Source organism: Coenobita brevimanus, chromosome 15, assembly GCF_032717465.1.
Source record: "Coenobita brevimanus isolate Jiangsu-jjx chromosome 15, ASM3271746v2, whole genome shotgun sequence".
Lineage (NCBI taxonomy): Eukaryota > Metazoa > Arthropoda > Malacostraca > Decapoda > Coenobitidae > Coenobita > Coenobita brevimanus.
Window position 1 is genome coordinate 35,164,553 of NC_136968.1, and position 17,500 is coordinate 35,182,052.

Sequence of the window (17,500 nt, forward strand, 5' to 3'; positions counted from 1 at the left end):
CAACAATATCACGTTACCCCTTATCAGGTCGAGAGAGAGAGAGAGAGGCAAAAATTATAGGTAAGCAAGAAATGTGTACAATAATATTATGTTATCCTCCATTTGGGCAAACTAGTGGATTAGGTACGTACTGTAGGTAGGTGGGTAGGTAGGCAGACAGACAGATGGATAGACAGACAGAGACAGACAGATAAAAACATATAGGTAGGTAGGTGGGTGGGTGGGTAGGCAGGTACGTATGTAGGAGGGCAAGCAGACAAGCAGGTAGGTAAGTAGGAATGCAGTAAGAGGGCAAGCAGACAGGCAGGTAGGTAAGTAGGAAGGCAGGTGGGTAAGTAAGAAGGTAGGCAGGCTGGCAGGCAAGCAGCTAGGTAAGTAATTAGGTAGGAGGGTTGAAAAGTAAGCAGGTAGGTAGGTAGGCTGGTAGGTAGATAGGGAAGTCGGGTATACAGGTAGTTAGGTAGACAGGTAGAGTATTGGCCTAAGGTTTACATATACCAGGGTAAACTTTGTATATATCAGGGTAAACTTTATAGGTATAGATTAAATTTCAACACCAAAATGAGAAAAAGGGGGGGGTATTTTCAAGCATTTATGCCGGAAAAGTCAGTTTCAGATGCTCATATTTGCGAGAGAGAGAGAGAGAGAGAGAGAGAGAGGGGGGGGGGAAGCGGGGAATGAAACGAGAATATGCAAAGGAATGTAAAAGAGAGAGAGAGAGAGAGAGAGAGAGAGAGGAAAAAACAGTCTTACAAAATATAAATGTATTACGCATTCACCTCTCGTAAAGCATCACTCAGTTTCTTCACGATTATCCGAATGAAAAACTGTTCTAAATCAACACACCGTTTTAAGATTCAACACTTCAAATACAAGCAGTCACTCGGGTCCTCCACTATAAACCAAGAAAAAAAAAATGTGTGCTAAATCAATACATAATTTGGAGACACATACATAAAAAAAAAATCAATATAGAGGCGGCATATCCAATAATCAAATACCTCCACCTTACCTTCAATCTTCCTCTCACGGTAAACATAAATGGCGATATTGGCACGTATTCTTGTCGGCTCAAGCATCTCCCTAACATTTCTTCCTAAGCTAATTATTTTGCTTGTTACACCTCCTCTGTGCTACTTTGGTCATTCTACTATCACCATACGCGGCATAAGTAACGCACAACACGATAAGAGCCAACCGTATCCAAAAATAAATCCAAAAATAAATACCTGTGGAAGTTGTGTCAGGGGGCCTCAACCAACGAGAATTTAAGTTCATCATTACATTAAAAACACCAGCCAAAAACACACCAAAATTGCACTTACACTGAACCCAGGTCATCGTGTATGAGTGGGTGAACCATAATTGTAGAAACTGATGCTATTCTTGCCGAATTTCTTGTCCATTAGTCACTGACACCACAAAAATCAAACTATGCCTTTATGGACGGCGGTTGTAAACAAAGGCATGATGAGTGTAAAGGCATTGTGTATGTAAGACTAAAAAATTTAAATATTTAATATTGCAGTGATTCTCATTAACCTACTTATATTTTGCATAAAAATTTTAGTACTCTTAACTCTACCTAACAATTGGGATTTATTCAATCTGGTCCCTACAACCTATTTTTGCCTTTCGGCTGTATCTGGATAATCTTTTTAGTCCAAAATATTCGTTTCAGGTTGAAAATAAAGTGCATATTCCATTTAGTGATAATCTTGAACTGCCAAAATTTTATCTAAGTTCTCCCTATTGTTTTCATTAGTTTTCCTTTTAAAGATGGCGACCGTCATTTGTTTACATTTGAGGCAGCCAGTGTTGACAATCTCGGATTTTACGCCGGCATAAGCCTATGTTATATCAAAATAAGTCCCTGTACAGAAAAGTAAGACTAAAACACCTAAAACTACTTGAAAATCAGCACAAAGTTCTCCAAAATAAGGACTGCATGGAGGAAATTTAGGTGTAAATCCGCCATGTCCGGGCTGCCTGGGTGAAGATTGAAAATATTTAGTGTTGACAAACTGGCCCATCACAGGCACAAAGGCCGGCTCAGGAAAGAAATACGGTAAAATACAGAAAGTCAGAGCTGTGATACGGCTTAGTCATTCCCTAGTCTGTCGAAAATAAGGCCAGGAAACGATAAAATAAGGCGATAATTCTGCCATGCTCAAAGCCCGAGGAAGAAGCAATTAACAGGCATTTCAAAATCCAGTCACCATATTTGGACAAGAAAGCCCAGTTGACGCCAGACTAATGCCACATAAACCCCAGAATCCTCGAAAATAACCCACAAGCTCTCATAAAAGAGCCCTAGACAAGCATTCCAAAAATCCCTTACCAGTCATAAAGGGCTACCACAATATCAGGGATTTATAGGACACTGGCATCAAAAATATAATATCCAGTGTCTTAAATCCCCCCAAACTAAGCTACAGAATCATTAAATATAACCCAAATAATTTAAATCATTCATCTGAATCCCAAATATAGACCAGAAATGTTATACAAACATCAGACTTCAAAATCTCTGGCTTTGAAATAGAAAGGAAGCCCAAGGAGCATTGTAGAAAAAAACAAAATGATATTAAAGGCAGTACTCGGTTGATTAAAAAAAAGTATAGAGCCATCACAATAGACGAAAAAGGACCAGTTCTACAATCATCTATCTATCTATTGCCAGACGCCTCAATCCCGTTTGGGGTGGCCACAAACAAATCGCCTCCAAGTCAATATACCGGGTACCCCCAAAATTAAGTCATTGAACCATTAGAAAAGTTATAAATATTGAAAAAATTAAAAATCATTCAACAGTTTACCTCCAGAACAACTTCAAAATCTCAGCCAGAGAATAAGGCCTAAAACCATTTTTAAAAACTAGAAATATTGGAAAAAAAATATTTAAAAGAAGCATGCAACAGTTTACCTCAATGACCGACAGGGACTCAGCATTCAGACATTGCTGTCAAATTCTCAGCCATTGAAATATCCCCCAAAACAAGCTCTAGAACCATTAAAAAAACTAGAAATATTGAAAAAAAAGTATACCCACAAGTTACAAATTTAAAAAGTTTACCCACAAGTTCACCTGAATGACAGACAGGGAGGTAGAATTCAACTGTTGCCGTCCAAACCCCCAATGCTAGACTCCTGCTATGGGTGAGGGCACTTGAGGGACGCTGTCAACATGGAGGACGGGTTTCTGCAGGATATGTTTATGGAGGAGTGTGATGAGGACCCGTTCCTTATCCAGCGGATCGACTCCAGTGAGATCATCTACTGCCCTCCCAAGAGGAAGTATAAGGTCGGTTTTGTCAGTGTGTGGATCTGCTCTCCTACTGATCTTGTCTTCAAACTAATCCAGTCCAAGTTAATTTAATCTAGTTAATCTAAGTTATAAGTTTATCAGTCTATCTGTCTATCTTTAGTGAGGTGCTGTAATCCCATAGGGGGGGTCCACAGACAGATCACCTCCATGTCACCCTCACCCTTGCCATTTTGCTACCCACTGCCCAGCTTACACCTTCATCTAACTTAATCTAACTCTCTAATTTAATTGAACCTAATCTAACTTTGGAATTTAACTTATGGTAATGTACGGTACCCTAACAGTCTAACTTAAACTAATGTAATCAAACAATCCAACCCAGCCCAACCTTAGAATCAAAGTTAATCACACTGAACATAACCTGACATAACTCAATTTCTGTCCGTCTATAACCAGACACTTCAGTCCCATAAGGGGTGGCCGCAAACAGACCACCTCCATGTCACCCTGTCCCCTGCCATTTCGCTGCCCTATCCCCAACTTACACCCTCTCTCAGATAGCATTTTAACTGAATATAATCTGACAGTCTAATCAGACCTTCCATAACCTAACTTAGTATAATTTAATGTACCCAAACAGTTTTATTTAATCTAATGCAATTGAACTTAATCTAACCTTACCAAACCTAAGAATCAAACTTCGTTTCACGTAACGTAAGAACCTAACCTGATATACCATAATGTAGCTTAGGTTATATTAGCTACGTTAGATTAACTTAGGGCAGATTGGTTTATGTGTTGGGTCATTCTTTCTCACTGCGGTTAAAATTATCAGTATTTGTCCATGGTTGTGTGAAATGCAAGAATTGTTACAGTAGTCATTTTTTCACATTTTTTATCTCACTGTATTACCGTAGCTGCCTGTTGTATTTGACATTTTGCCATATAGTGTGTGTGTGTGTGTGTGTGTGTGTATGTGTGTGTGTTGTAAGAGGAAGTACAGTATAAGATCTAGGGAAAAGGCTTAAATGAATAGCACATACATTGGAAATTATTTTGCATACTGTATGTTCTGTCATGTCATCTTTTATTTTTATTATTATTTTCTTGTTGATTGTTCTGTGGTATTATTTTAACATTACTGGTACTAATCCTCCACATTTCCACAGCTGGTCAGCAAATACGTTAAAGGCGACAAGCTTGACGATGGGAGCTGTGACAGGATTTAGAAATACCTGGACATGATGATCACGACGATGACGATGACAGTGATGAATTTTTATGGCATTTTGATGTTGCTAATCCTCTACGTTTCCACAGCTGGTCGGCAAATACGTGATAGGAGACAGGCTGGGCGAAGGAAGCTATGGCAAGCGTTAGGAATGATTGGACTTGATTATGATGATGATGATGAATTTTTTTTGCGGCATTTTCTTGTTGCTAATCCTCAGCTGGTCGGCAAATACGTGATCGGGGAAAGGCTGGGTGATGGAAGCTATGGCAGTGTTTAGGAATTAGGCTCGACGGTGATGTTGACGATGGTGAATTTTTTTGTTTTTTTTGGGGGGGTATTATTTTTTGGTATTGTTTTTTTGGTATTATATTTTTGGTACGGTATTATTTTTGACTTTTTCACAGTTGGTTGGCAAGTACGTGATCGGCGACAAGCTTGGCGAAGGGAGCTATGGCAAGGTCAAGGAATGCATGGACTCGGACACCCTCCAGCGCCGCGCCGTCAAGATCATGAAACGGAAGACCCTGAGGCGGATCCCAAACGGAGAGCAAAACGTACAGAGGGAGATCAAGCTGCTGCGGAGACTAAAGCATCGGAATGTGATCAGTCTATTTCACGTCTATCACAATGACCAGAAGGGCAAGGTGAGGGAGAGAGAGAGAGGAATGAAGGAAGGAAGTATGAAATTTTAATGAAAGAGACAGAGAAGATGAGAGTGAGAGTTACAAGAAGGGCAAGGTGAGGGAGAGAGAGAGAGGAATGAAGGAAGGAAGTAGGAAATTTTAATGAAAGAGACAGAGAAGATGAGAGTGAGAGTTACAAGAAGGGCAAGGTGAGGGAGAGAGAGAGAGGAATGAAGGAAGGAAGTATGAAATTTTAATGAAAGAGACAGAGAAGATGAGAGTGAGAGTTACAAGAAGGGCAAGGTGAGGGAGAGAGAGAGAGAGAGAGAGAGAGAAAGGAAGGGAGTATGAAATTTGAATGAAAGAAACAGAGAAAATGAGAGTGTTAATTACAAGCAGTGAAAGGAAGAAAGTGGCTGATAGAAAATAAGGGGTGTAATTTTAGAGGGAGAGAGAGAGAGAGAGAGGGCAGGGGTTCAGATCACCTTGATGAGATTGGAAGCTTGTCTTATCTTTAATAGGCATCTTTATCTCACCTCTCTAGCTTCTTTACGTGATGTCTCTGTCTGTCTGTCTGTCTGTCTCTCGCTCTGTTTTTTTCTGTCTCTTGTCTGTCTGTCTGTCACTCTGTTTTTTTTCTGTCTGTCTGTCTGTCTGTCACTCTGTTTCTCTTTTTCTGTCTGTCTTCCTCTCAGTTTTTTTGCATCTTTCTGTCTGCCTAAATTTTTTTCTCTGTGTCTGTTAGTTTGTCCTTGTTTTCCTTGTCTGTCTGTCTGTATATCTGTCTGTCTGTCTGTTTGTCCATCTGTCTAATTGTCTGTCTGTTGGTCTGTCTTTTGTCCGTCTGTAGTGTGTTTTTGTTTTGTTTTTTTCTTTGTTTATTTGTGGCTTTTCTTGTCTGTCTGTCTGTCTCCTAACATAGAACCTATTACTTTCAGAATCAAATGTTTCCACTAATTAATATGATGATGATGATGAGGAGGAGGAGGAGTGATGATGATGATGATGATGATGAGGTGGAGGAGGAAGAGGATTATGATGATGATGAGCAGGAGGAGGAGGATTATAATGATGATGATGAGGAGGAGGAGGAAGAGGATTATAATGATGATGATGATGAGGAGGAGGAGGAAGAGGATTATGATGATGATGAGCAGGAGGAAGAGGATTATAATGATGATGATGATGAGGAGGAGGAGGCGGATTGATGATGACGATGATAATGATGATGCTAGTGAAGCATTTTCCATTCAGATATTTGTGGTGAGGAAGAGCATTGATGATGAAGATGATAATAATGATGATTATAATAATCATCATTATTATATAATAATATATGAGAGAGGGGGGTGTGAGTTGGGAGCGGGGCAGTGAAATGGCGGGGGACAGGGCGACGTGGAGGCGATTTGTTTGTGGCCACCCCGAACGGGATTGAGGCGTCTGGCAGTAGGTAGATAGATAGATAGATAATAATAATAATGATGTTGATAGTAGTGGTGATGTATTTTCCTTTCAGATATATGTGGTGAGGACGAGAATTATTGAAGATGATAATAACGATGATAATAATATTGATGATGACGTTAATAATAATCTGTCTATCTATCTATAGCCTGACACCCTAATCCCGCAAAGGGTGGCTGCAGACAAAATGCCTCCAAGTCGCTCTGTCACCCACCATTTGACTACCCTCCCCCCAACTCACCCCCCCCTCCCTCATATACCTCTCAACTCCATCCCTCCACCTCATCCTCAGTCTACCTCTCCCTCTCTCTCCCTCTCCCTCTCTCTCCCTCCACCTCACCTACACACAGCCTCTTAGTCAGTCTTTCATTCTCCATTCTCTTCACATGTCCAAACCACCTCAGTGTATTTCTCCTAATCTTGATGATGATAATAATAATAATGATGATGATGGTAGTGGTGATGCATTTTCCTTTCAGATATACATGGTGATGGAGTACTGCGTGACTGGACTTCAAGAAATGCTGGACCGCGCCAAGGATAAACATTTCCCCATCTGGCAGGCGCACATGTACGTATCTGACAGGTGCACGTGGATGTATCTAGCAGACACATGTACGTATCTAGCAGGCACATGTATGTATCTGACAGGTGCACATGTATGTATGTCTGCCCCATACTCCCTGGCCTGGACTGAAGGGATGATGATGATGATGATGATGATAATGATGACAGTAATAATGATAATACCAATGATAATGATGACGATGATGATGATAATGACGATGATGATGAATAAAAGTGGTCTAGATGATAATGATGACAGTAATAATGATAATAGTACTAATAATAATAATGATGATGATGATGATTGTCTTTCTTATTTTCTTTCTTTTTTCCTGTCTTTATTTTCTTTCTTTTTTCCTGTCTTTATTTTCTTTCTTTTTTCCTGTCTTTATTTTCATATTTTCTTTCTTTTTTCCTGTCTTTATTTTCTTATTTTCTTTCTTTTTTTCCCCTCAGGTATTTTGTGCAGCTGGTGGAGGGGCTGGAATACCTTCACAGCCGCGGCATAATACACAAGGACATCAAACCAGGAAATCTTCTGCTTAGCACCGACCAGTCTCTCAAGATTTCGGATTTTGGAGTTGCTGAGGTGAGAGGGAGGGGGGGGGGGAGCAGAGGGGGAGACAGACAGACAGAGGGGGAGACAGACAGACAAACAGACTACCAACCACTCACTCAAGATCTCGGATTTCGGAGTTACTGAGGTGCAAGAGATAGGGATAGAGAGAGAGAGAATGAGGGGGAGAGAGAGAGAGAGAATGAAGGGGAGAGAGAGAGAGAGATAGATTGAGGGGGAGAGAGAGAGAGAGATTGAGGGGGAGAGAGAGAGAGAGAGATCTGTATTCACACAAGGATATTAAACCAGTTAGTACCGATCACTCTCTTAAAATATCATTTCAGAGTTGCAGAGGTGAGCGGGGCGGGGGGGGGGGGAAGATGGAAGAGGGGGAGACAGACAGACTACCAACCACTCACTCAGGAACTTCCTTCACTTCCTTTTTAGAAGCACAGTTAGTGAACATTAAAGTGTGTGTGTTTGTGTGTGTGTGTGTGTAATCCCGGCACTATCCCCACAGCAACTGGAAACGGAGAACGGCGATGAGGAGATCACCACCAGCCAAGGATCTCCGCTGTTCCAACCCCCCGAGGTGGCCGGCGGTGCGCGGACGTTCCCAGGATTCAAAGTGGACGTGTGGTCTGCTGGCTGTACCTTGTGAGTAATGACCAGACTCGCTTTTGTTTATGTATGTACACTTTTTATTTATGTACACTTTATTTGTGTGTACACTTATGTATGTACACTTTTTTGTATGTATGCTTCTTTTATATGTGTACACTTTTTTTATGTATGTACTCTTAAATATGTACACTTTTTTTATGTATGTACTCTTTTAAATATGTACACTTTTTTTATGTATGTACTCTTTTAAATATGTACACTTTTTTTTATGTATGTACTCTTTTTTTATCTATGAACACTTTCTTTATGTACACTTTGTGATGCATGTACACTTTTTATGTATGCCTTTGTTATGTATGTACACTCATATATGTACACTTATAAGTATATATATTACACTTTTTAAATATGTACACTTTTTTATGTATGTACACTTATGTGTATACACTATCTTTATGTATGTACACTTTTTAATGTATGTACACTTTAATGTATGTACACTCTATGTATGTCTTTATATGTATGTACACTTTTATGTATGTACACTATGTATGTACACTTTTATAAATGTACACTTTTTTATGTACCAGGTATTTACACTTTGATATATGTATACTTTTTATGTATGTACAAATTTTTATGTATGTACACTTTTATGTTTACACTTTTTTATGTATGAACACTTTTATGTATGTACACTTTCATGTATGTGCTTTTTTTATATTAGTACACTTTTTATGTATGTGCACTTATATACTGTATGTATACTTTTTTTATGTATGTACACTTGTATGTATGTACACTTCTTTGTATGTACGCTTTTATGTGTGTACAAAAAGGTGTTCTGGAGCTTCCATACCAGACAGGAATACCGGCTGTTGACACCTGCACTGGTGTTCTGTCAGCTAAGGAAACTCCCTAACATCTCTTCCTAAGTGATTTATTTTGCTTATTGCACCTTGCCGTCCTCTTCTGTGTTACTTAAATCATTCTGATATCACCCTATGCTGGATAAGTAACACACAAAACGATATTAGCCAGCCTTATCCAAAAATAAATAGGTGAGGAAGAGGTGTTAGGGAGCTTCCATACCCAATGAGAATACGAACCCTAAACCACCTCGTCCCCCCCCCCCCAGATACAACCTAACCAGCGGCAAGTACCCCTTCGAGGGCGAGAACGTATTCCGGCTCTTTGAAAACATCTGCGAAAAGCCGTTGGTGGTGCCTGACGAGCTTGACCCGGTGCTGAGGTCACTGCTGGAGGGCATGCTGGTGAAGGACCCTTACCAGAGGATGAGTCTGGCCCAGGTCAAGGCACACGAGTGAGTACACGAGGCAGGGTGGTGTGGTGTGGTGTGGCAGGGTGGTGTGGTGTGGTGTGGCAGGGTGGTGTGGTGTGGTGTGGCAGGTTGGTGTGTTGTGGTGTGGCAGGGTGGTGTGGTGTGGTGTGGCAGGGTGGTGTGGTGTGGTGTGGCAGGGTGGTGTGGTGTGGTGTGGCAGGGTGGTGTGTTGTGGTGTGGTGTGGCAGGGTGGTGTGGTGTGGTGTGGCAGGGTGGTGTGGTGTGGTGTGGCAGGGTGGTGTGGCGTGGTGTGGCAGGGGATGAGTCTGGCACAGGTGAAGGCACATGAGTGAGTACACAAGGCAGGGTGGTGTGGCAGGGGATGAGTCTGGCACAGGTGAAGGCACATGAGTGAGTACACAAGGCAGGGTGGTGTGGCGTGGTGTGGCAGGGGTTGTCCACTGCATTTGGGTGGTGGTAGGTGCGGGTGACCATCATCCACTCACTCAATGTAGTGCTACCTACTTCTTCCTTCCTGTTTCTCATTCTGTCTTTGTGTCTCTCCTCTCCTCCTGTTTCTCCCTTCTTGCCACTTTCAGTTACTCTTCATTCCACTTCAGGCGGCAGTACACTTGTCACGAGCCAAATGGTTTCCTGTAACTCAGAAAGCCTTTTACAGCGCTGGGTGGTAACCATATAGCAGGGTTATGTGGAACTTACTATGGTGCCCCTGTTAATTGGGTGGAGACGCAAATGTGGCACTGTCAGCCACAAGGGAATGTCGGTTCACTGCTTGTCTGTGGTTGATAGGTCTGCTTGGCCACACAAACTAGGATTGATCAACAACAACAACTACAGTATATATGTATGTTTTTTTTGTTTTTTTAAGTGATTTTTTTTTCTTATACTGTTATCAATTTGTAGTTAATATAACCATTACTGCATTGAAAAACTGCCTTGTACTCTCAGCTGTTTGTTTGCTGATTGTGTTTGTTTATTTATGTATTTTTTTATGCATCTGTTTGTTTATGTGTCTATTTATGAATTTATTTATTTTTATTTTTCCAGCTGGTGTTGTAAGAAGCACCCGATAACAGAGGATGAGGCTCCCATAGGTGGTTCAGACAGCCGGCACACCACCACGCTGCTGCCGTACATACGAGCGCACTATTACGGACCAGACTCGCAGAACGAACTCATCACTGAACACCAGCTGAATGGTGAGATGGAGAGAGAGAAAAAGTGTGTGTGTGTGTGTGTGTGTGTGTGTGTATGTGTGTGTGTGCTCATGTGCATGCATACATATATGTGTTGGGCCCTCCTGTCCTTGAAAAACAATACCATAGATTGTGTGTGTGTGTGTGTGTGTGTGTGTGTGTGTGTGTGTGTGTGTGTGCATGTCTTATACTGAACTCCGAAATTATTGTGCATAAATTACCATACAACAATACTTCCCTGTCTCACCACACCAACATACAACAGAGAAACACTATAACACTATATTTGTATTTATCATCACCCTAATATGCATCAGTCACAACTTCCATCTCGCCCACACACACATTATAAGGTACACACAGATGCATAACCACCCCAAGACCCACACAGACATAAAACAGAAGCGTATCATCATAATCATCATCATCATCATCACCACCATCATCACCACCACCATCATCACAATCATCTGCCTGTTTATTACATCAACTCACATTCCACTTCTCACAACTCTTTTCATCCAGTCACATAGAGAGACAAATCTGGAGAAAACTTAGCAGCAACAGGAAGATTATTATTAGTGTTATTATTATTGCCATTACTTTTAGTAGTAGTAGTAGTAGTAGTAGTAGCAGTGGTAGTAGAATCACAGTAATCATTAATGTAAGTAGTAGTAGTAGTAGTAGTATTTTTTCTTATTTATTATTATTATTATATTTTGCCAACGGCCATACCACGTTGAGTACACCGCTTCCAGTCCGATCAGCGAAGTTAAGCAACGTTGGGTCTGGTTAGTACTTGGATGGGTGACCGCCTGGGAACACCAGATGCTGTTGGCATAACGTTCTCCCTACGTGTCAGGTGGGGTTGGTGAAGGATTAGTGCCCCTCCCTGTAAAACAATTAACTATAAGCCCTTGGCCACCCCGTTTGGGATACATGGCGTCTGGCAATGATGATGATGATGATTATTTTTTGAGGGAGCAGTGCTGTGGGCTTCTGGTTTTTGCTTCCTTCTTCCTTGCATAAAGAAAAAAAATAATCTCTCACAACTCCCCCACCACCACCACACAGAGACGCGTAACCAGGCCGAGATCCAGTCCGACCTCGACGGCCACGCCCTGAACCACAACAACAAGCGGCGTCGACGGAAACCCATCTCCTGCATCAACGTCAAGTCCCTCACCTCATGCAAGCAGTCCTGACATCTCCACTGCATCCCCTGCTGAGCGGAGACAGGCATGGAGGATGGAGGGAAGGTGCAAGTGAGAGTGGAGGCGTAGAGAAGGTAAAATGTGGAGGAAAGATTTGAAAAGTTTTGTTTTACACATGAACTCTGTATTGAATTTGAAGGGAGAGAGAAACAGAAAGATGGAGGAAAAACACAAGTGAGAGTGGAGGTGTAGAGAAGGGAAAATATGGAGGAAAGATTTGAAAAGGTGTGTTTAGATATGAACTCTCTTGCTGTATTGAAGGGAGAGAGAAACGGAGAGACGGAGGAAAGATGCAAGTGAGAGTGGCATAGAGAAGGTAAAAAGTGGAGGAAAGATTTGAAAGGTTTGTGTAGATAATTCTCGCTGTATTGAATTTGTCATGTTGAAGGGAGAGAGAAATGGAGAGGTTGAGGAAAGATGCAGGTGAGAGTGGAGGTGTAGAGAGAGAAGATAAAAAGGAGAGGAAGGATTTGAATGAAGTTTTGTTCAGGTACGAGTTTTCCCTACAAAGTTTGCCATGTTAAAGAGAGAGAGAGAGAGAGAGAGAAAGATGGAAGAAAGACACAAGTGAGAGTGGAGATGTAGAGAAGGGACATTTGGAGAGAAGGTAAAAAGAGGAGGGAGGATTTGAAAGTAGTTTGGTCAAATACAAATTCTCTCTCTCTCTGTCAAGATTGCTGTTTTGAAGAGAGAGAGAGAGAGAGGTATCAGAAGTGGAGAGAAGGATGGAAGGAAGGAGTTACACAGAGAGACAGACAGACAAATGAGAAAGTGAAGGAGCTTTGTGGCGTGGATGTGGATGTGGAGTTTTGTGGAGAGAAAGACAGACAAATGAGAAAGTGAAGGAGCTTTGTGGTGTGGATGTGGATGTGGAGTTATGTGGAAAGACAGACAAATGAGGAAGTGAAGGAGCGTTGTGGCATGGATGTGGAGTTACATGGAGAGAAAGACAGACAAATGAGGAAGTGAAGGAGCGTTGTGATGTGGATGTGATAGAAAGTGTTAAGAGAAATACTTTGAGGTGGTTTGGCCATGTGGAGAGGATGGAGAATGAGAGACTGACTTGGAGAGTGTAGTGTATGTGGGTGAGAGGGAGAGGAAGAGGAGGGGGAGACCAAGATGGAGAGATGCAGTGGAGAGATATATGAGAGAGGAGGGAGGGAGGCTACATGGCGGAGGACAGGGCGAAGTGGAGGCGATTTGTTTGTTGCTGCCCCTTATGGGATTAAGGTGTCTGACAATAAATAGATAGATGGATGGATAGATAGATAGATAGACATAAGAAATTGAGGAATGATACAAGTGAGGAAAGGGAGAAATGGAGAGAATTTTTGGAGGAAAACTGAGAGGTGGAGGAAACATATGGAGAGAAGGTAGAGTGGAGGTAACAGTTGGAAGAAAGGGAGAAGAAGGGTGCAAATGAGAGGTGGAGGAAACATTTGGAGGGAAAGTAGAGATGGAGGGAACATTTGGAGAGAAAGTAGAGGTGGAGGGAACATTTGGAGAGAAAGTAGAGGTGGAGGGAACATTTGGAGAGAAAGTAGAGGTGGAGGGAACATTTGGAAAGTAGAGGTGGAGGGAACATTTGGAGAGAAAGTAGAGGTGGAGGGAACATTTGGAGAGAAAGTAGAGGTGGAGGGAGCATTTGGAGAGAAAGTAGAGGTGGAAGGAACATTTGGAGAGAAAGTAGAGGTGGAGGGAACATTTGGAGAGAAAGTAGAGGTGGAGGGAACATTTGGAGAGAAAGTAGAGTTGGAGGAAACATACGGAGAGAAAACAGAGGAGGAGGGAGCATTTAGAGAGAAAGTAGAGGTGGAGGGAACATTTGGAGAGAAAGTAGAGGTGGAGGAAAGATGGAAGTGAGAGAGAAAGGTAATATTAAGTTAGAATTAAATTGATTGAATGAGGAAGCGTAAAAAATAGGAAGAATATTAGAGAGAGAGAGAGGGAGAGTAAATAACTGTGAGCAAGGAGGAGAGAGAGAGAAAAAAGAGAAATCTGTGAGCAAGGAAGAGAGAGAGAGAGAGAAACTGTGAGTGAGGAAGAGAGAGAGAGAGGGAGTGCGTATGTAAAGGAAAAAGATGATAAAACTAAGAGCAAAGTTTATATATAACCAAAATAAAAAAAATATATAGAGTACAGACGTTAATTTAAGACATAATACTCGTAACATTATTTTCAAATTTAAAAAAAAAAATGGTGCCTGAATGTATGAAATAATAACTGTTTTTCTCTCCATTTCTTTTATCTTTTTTTTTCTCTCTCATTTTTCTTTCTTTTTCTTTCTTTCTTTTTTTCTTTCTTTTTCTTTTTCTTTTTTTTCTTTCTTTTTTCTTTCTTTCCTTTTTTTTTTTTTTGACTTCATCCACTTCATTGATTAGTGAATTTAATTTTTTTTTTTCTTTTTCACGTATATATTCAAAACTTCATACTATACAGCCGGTCTCGGAAAATGTATGAAAAAAACTACTACTACTACTACTATTGCATCAGTCCTGTATGAGAGAGCCCTAGCGTGCATTCAGTATGGACGGTGGGTCTTAGTACCGAAGTGGTGACATGTGTAGGTGTGTGGCATATAGGACGGCCTCAGATAAAAATGCAAAGCTAAGCCGGTATTCGCATCAGCTAAGGAAGCTCCCCAACACCTTTTCCTAAGCTATTTATTTTGCCTATCACACTTTACTGTCCTTTCTGTGCTACGTAAATCCTTCCAGTGTCATCATACTCTGCATAAATAACTTACAGAAGGATATTAACCAGCCATAGCCAAGAATAAATTGCTAAGGAAGAGGAGTTGGGGAGCTTCATCGCCATACTCCGCATAAATAACATACAAAAGGATTTTCACCAGTCACAGCCAAGAATAAATTGCTAAGGAAGAGGTGTTAGGGAGCTTCATCGCCATACTCTGCATAAATAACATACAAAAGGATATTCACCAGTCATAGGCAAGAATAAATTGCTAAGGAAGAGGTGTTAGGGAACTTCATCGCCATACTCCGCATAAATAACACACAAAAGGATATTAACCAGCCATAGCCAAGAATAAATTGCTAAGGAAGAGGTGTTAGGAAGTTTCATCGTCATACTCTGCTAAGAATAAATTGCCAAGGAAGAGGTGTTAGGGAGGTTTCTTTTGCCCTGGACTGATGACTTGTGGGTGAAATATAAGGCAGATTATTTTCCCCCATAAGCCCTTCAGTAATTGCATCTCCAAAATGGCTGAGATTTGGACTCATAAATTTCCTTCAGTTTTTCATACATTTCCTGGATTTTTTCATACATTTCCTGTTTTTCATACATACCCTGTTTTCCATACATTTCCTAGTTTTTTCATACATTTCCTGCAGTTTCAAAAATTACTGCAGTTTTTTCATTTATTTCTTGTTTTTCATACATTTCCTGTTTTTCATACATTTCCTGTTTTTCATATATTTCCTGCATTTTTCATACATTTCCTGCAGTTTCAAAAATTACTGCAGTTTTTTCATTTATTTCTCGTTTTTCATACATTTCCTGTTTTTTATACATTTCCTGTTTTTCATACATTTCCTATTTTTCATATATTTCCTGCATTTTTCATACATTTTCTGGGCTATATTATAACTTCTGCCAAATGTCCTGCTTTGAATATTGGACTAGTTTTGAATTTGTTTGTGTTGGTTTGTCTCCTGTGTCGTGTGTCAGTTGAGAGGCTGTTGTTTAAATTTTGTCTGTGTGGATGTTACTCCTATTATTATTATTATTATTATTATTATTATTATTACCCGGTACTATTATTTTATTATTTATTATTATTATTATTATTATTATTATTATTATTATTATTATTACCCGGTACTATTATTTTATTATTTATTATTATTATTATTATTATTATTATTATTGTTATTATTATTTCTCATCCTTCTTGATCTTCACCCCATCTTTTCCCTGGGATGATGCTGATGATAATGATTATATTATTGCGTACTACAGTAAACCCTCAATATAATGAACCCTTCTATAGCAAACTTCGGATATAACAACCCACCATTTCCAGAAAGGTCGCTATTTCCGGCGGAAGTTTGCTCCCAGGCATGATAAGTGTACTGTAACAGTACTACATTACATTATAGGCGCTGTATTTATATGTATAACTTCATACAGGATGTTATTTACTATACATGTACTGTATAACTACATAAACCCTTGAATCCTCCATGTGAAACTTCATGGAGTAAGTTGTGGTGGTGCACGTAGGACCAAACACCTCCACGGATATGGCCACCTTGGGTCAGTAATCCCTCGTTTGATAACGACCATCGGATGTAGTGAACTTTCAGATATAATGACCCACCCCTCCCCCAATTAGTTTGTTATACTGAGGGTTTACTGTATATATTATTATTAATATGATTAATAATACTGTTATGGTAACTGTTTAATTTTTTGGACCAAAGGTACCAATAGATGCCATTTAATTTTGAATGCATTTTGAAATTTATCAGGGCAAAAATTATCGTAGGACTGGAATCCATTCTTTTATTATTATTATTATTATTATTATTATTGTTATTATTATTTTCTAGTTTTATTAATTTGCTCAAAAATACTCAGTGAATATTTTTTAAACTAATATTTTGACAGGTTATAGAAGTGACCATAACCAAAGCGCTGCTCATAATTTTGAAAGTTTGAATTTAAGTTGGTCAAAAAGCAGTCTTAACAGTTTTTGACCTGACATTTTCAAAATTGACATAGGTGTGGCTTTCAAAGGACCTGATTTGAAGTGATGTTGTGTACAGTTCAGGCCGGTACTCTCGTCGGTTAAGGAAGCCCCCTAACACCTTTCCCTAAGTGATTTATATTGTTTATTCAGGTTAGTTTGAGGTGTATAGCCTTACTGCCCTCTGTAACACCTTTCTCTAACTGATTTATTTTGTTTATTACCCCCCACTGCCCTCCCTTACACCTTTTCCATAGCAATTTATTACACCATACAGCCCTCCCTAACACCTTCTGCTAAGTGATTTATTTTGTTTATGACAGCTTACTGCCCTCCCTTGCACATTTCCTTAAGTGATTTATTTTGTTTATTACACCTTACTGCCCTCTTCTGTGTTACACAAGGCCATCTAATATCACCGTACTCTGCATAATTAATGTACAAAATGATATCAACCAGCCATATCCAAAAATAAATTGCAATAGAAGAGGTGTTAGGTACTTTCATTGCCATACTCAGCATAAATAACATTCAAAAGGATATTAACCAGCCATATCCAAAAATAAGTTGCTATGGAAGAGGCATTAGGGAGCTTCTTTAACTGACAAGAATACGGGCCTGTGTGTGTGTTTTGACGACCCTGTAGTGGTGGTGGAGGGAGAGGCCTTCATGTGGTAGCACTGATGGAAGTAGGTGGGGGAACTGCTTGGTTATACACACATCCCTCACTTCCCACTATA

General features: G+C 40.2%; 1 protein-coding gene and 1 non-coding gene across 2 annotated transcripts; both read left to right on the forward strand.

Moving 5' to 3' along the window:
- Positions 1–3,083: 3,083 nt before the first annotated feature.
- On the forward strand, positions 3,084–12,672 carry Lkb1 (Lkb1/serine/threonine kinase 11). The gene is made up of 9 exons (XM_080265579.1): positions 3,084–3,304; positions 4,907–5,146; positions 7,069–7,160; positions 7,613–7,745; positions 8,233–8,369; positions 9,475–9,660; positions 10,687–10,838; positions 11,910–12,123; positions 12,640–12,672. The coding sequence occupies exons 1-8, from the start codon at positions 3,188–3,190 to the stop codon at positions 12,038–12,040; spliced, it is 1,188 nt and encodes a 395-aa protein (XP_080121705.1). The 5' UTR covers positions 3,084–3,187; the 3' UTR covers positions 12,041–12,123; positions 12,640–12,672.
- LOC145390802 (5S ribosomal RNA) lies at positions 11,557–11,675 on the forward strand. The gene has a single exon (XR_013895716.1). It is a non-coding gene; the product is annotated as a 5S ribosomal RNA (ribosomal RNA).
- Positions 12,673–17,500: the final 4,828 nt, after the last annotated feature.

Excerpts from the sequence above, each read along its gene's own strand:
- Lkb1 (XM_080265579.1), top strand. The coding sequence starts at position 3,188 with ATGGAGGACGGGTTTCTGCAGGATATGTTTATGGAGGAGTGTGATGAG. Across the intron at positions 7,746-8,232 it reads CGGATTTTGGAGTTGCTGAG|CAACTGGAAACGGAGAACGG; the intron begins GTGAGAGGGAGG and ends CTATCCCCACAG. Across the intron at positions 10,839-11,909 it reads CACTGAACACCAGCTGAATG|AGACGCGTAACCAGGCCGAG; the intron begins GTGAGATGGAGA and ends ACCACCACACAG.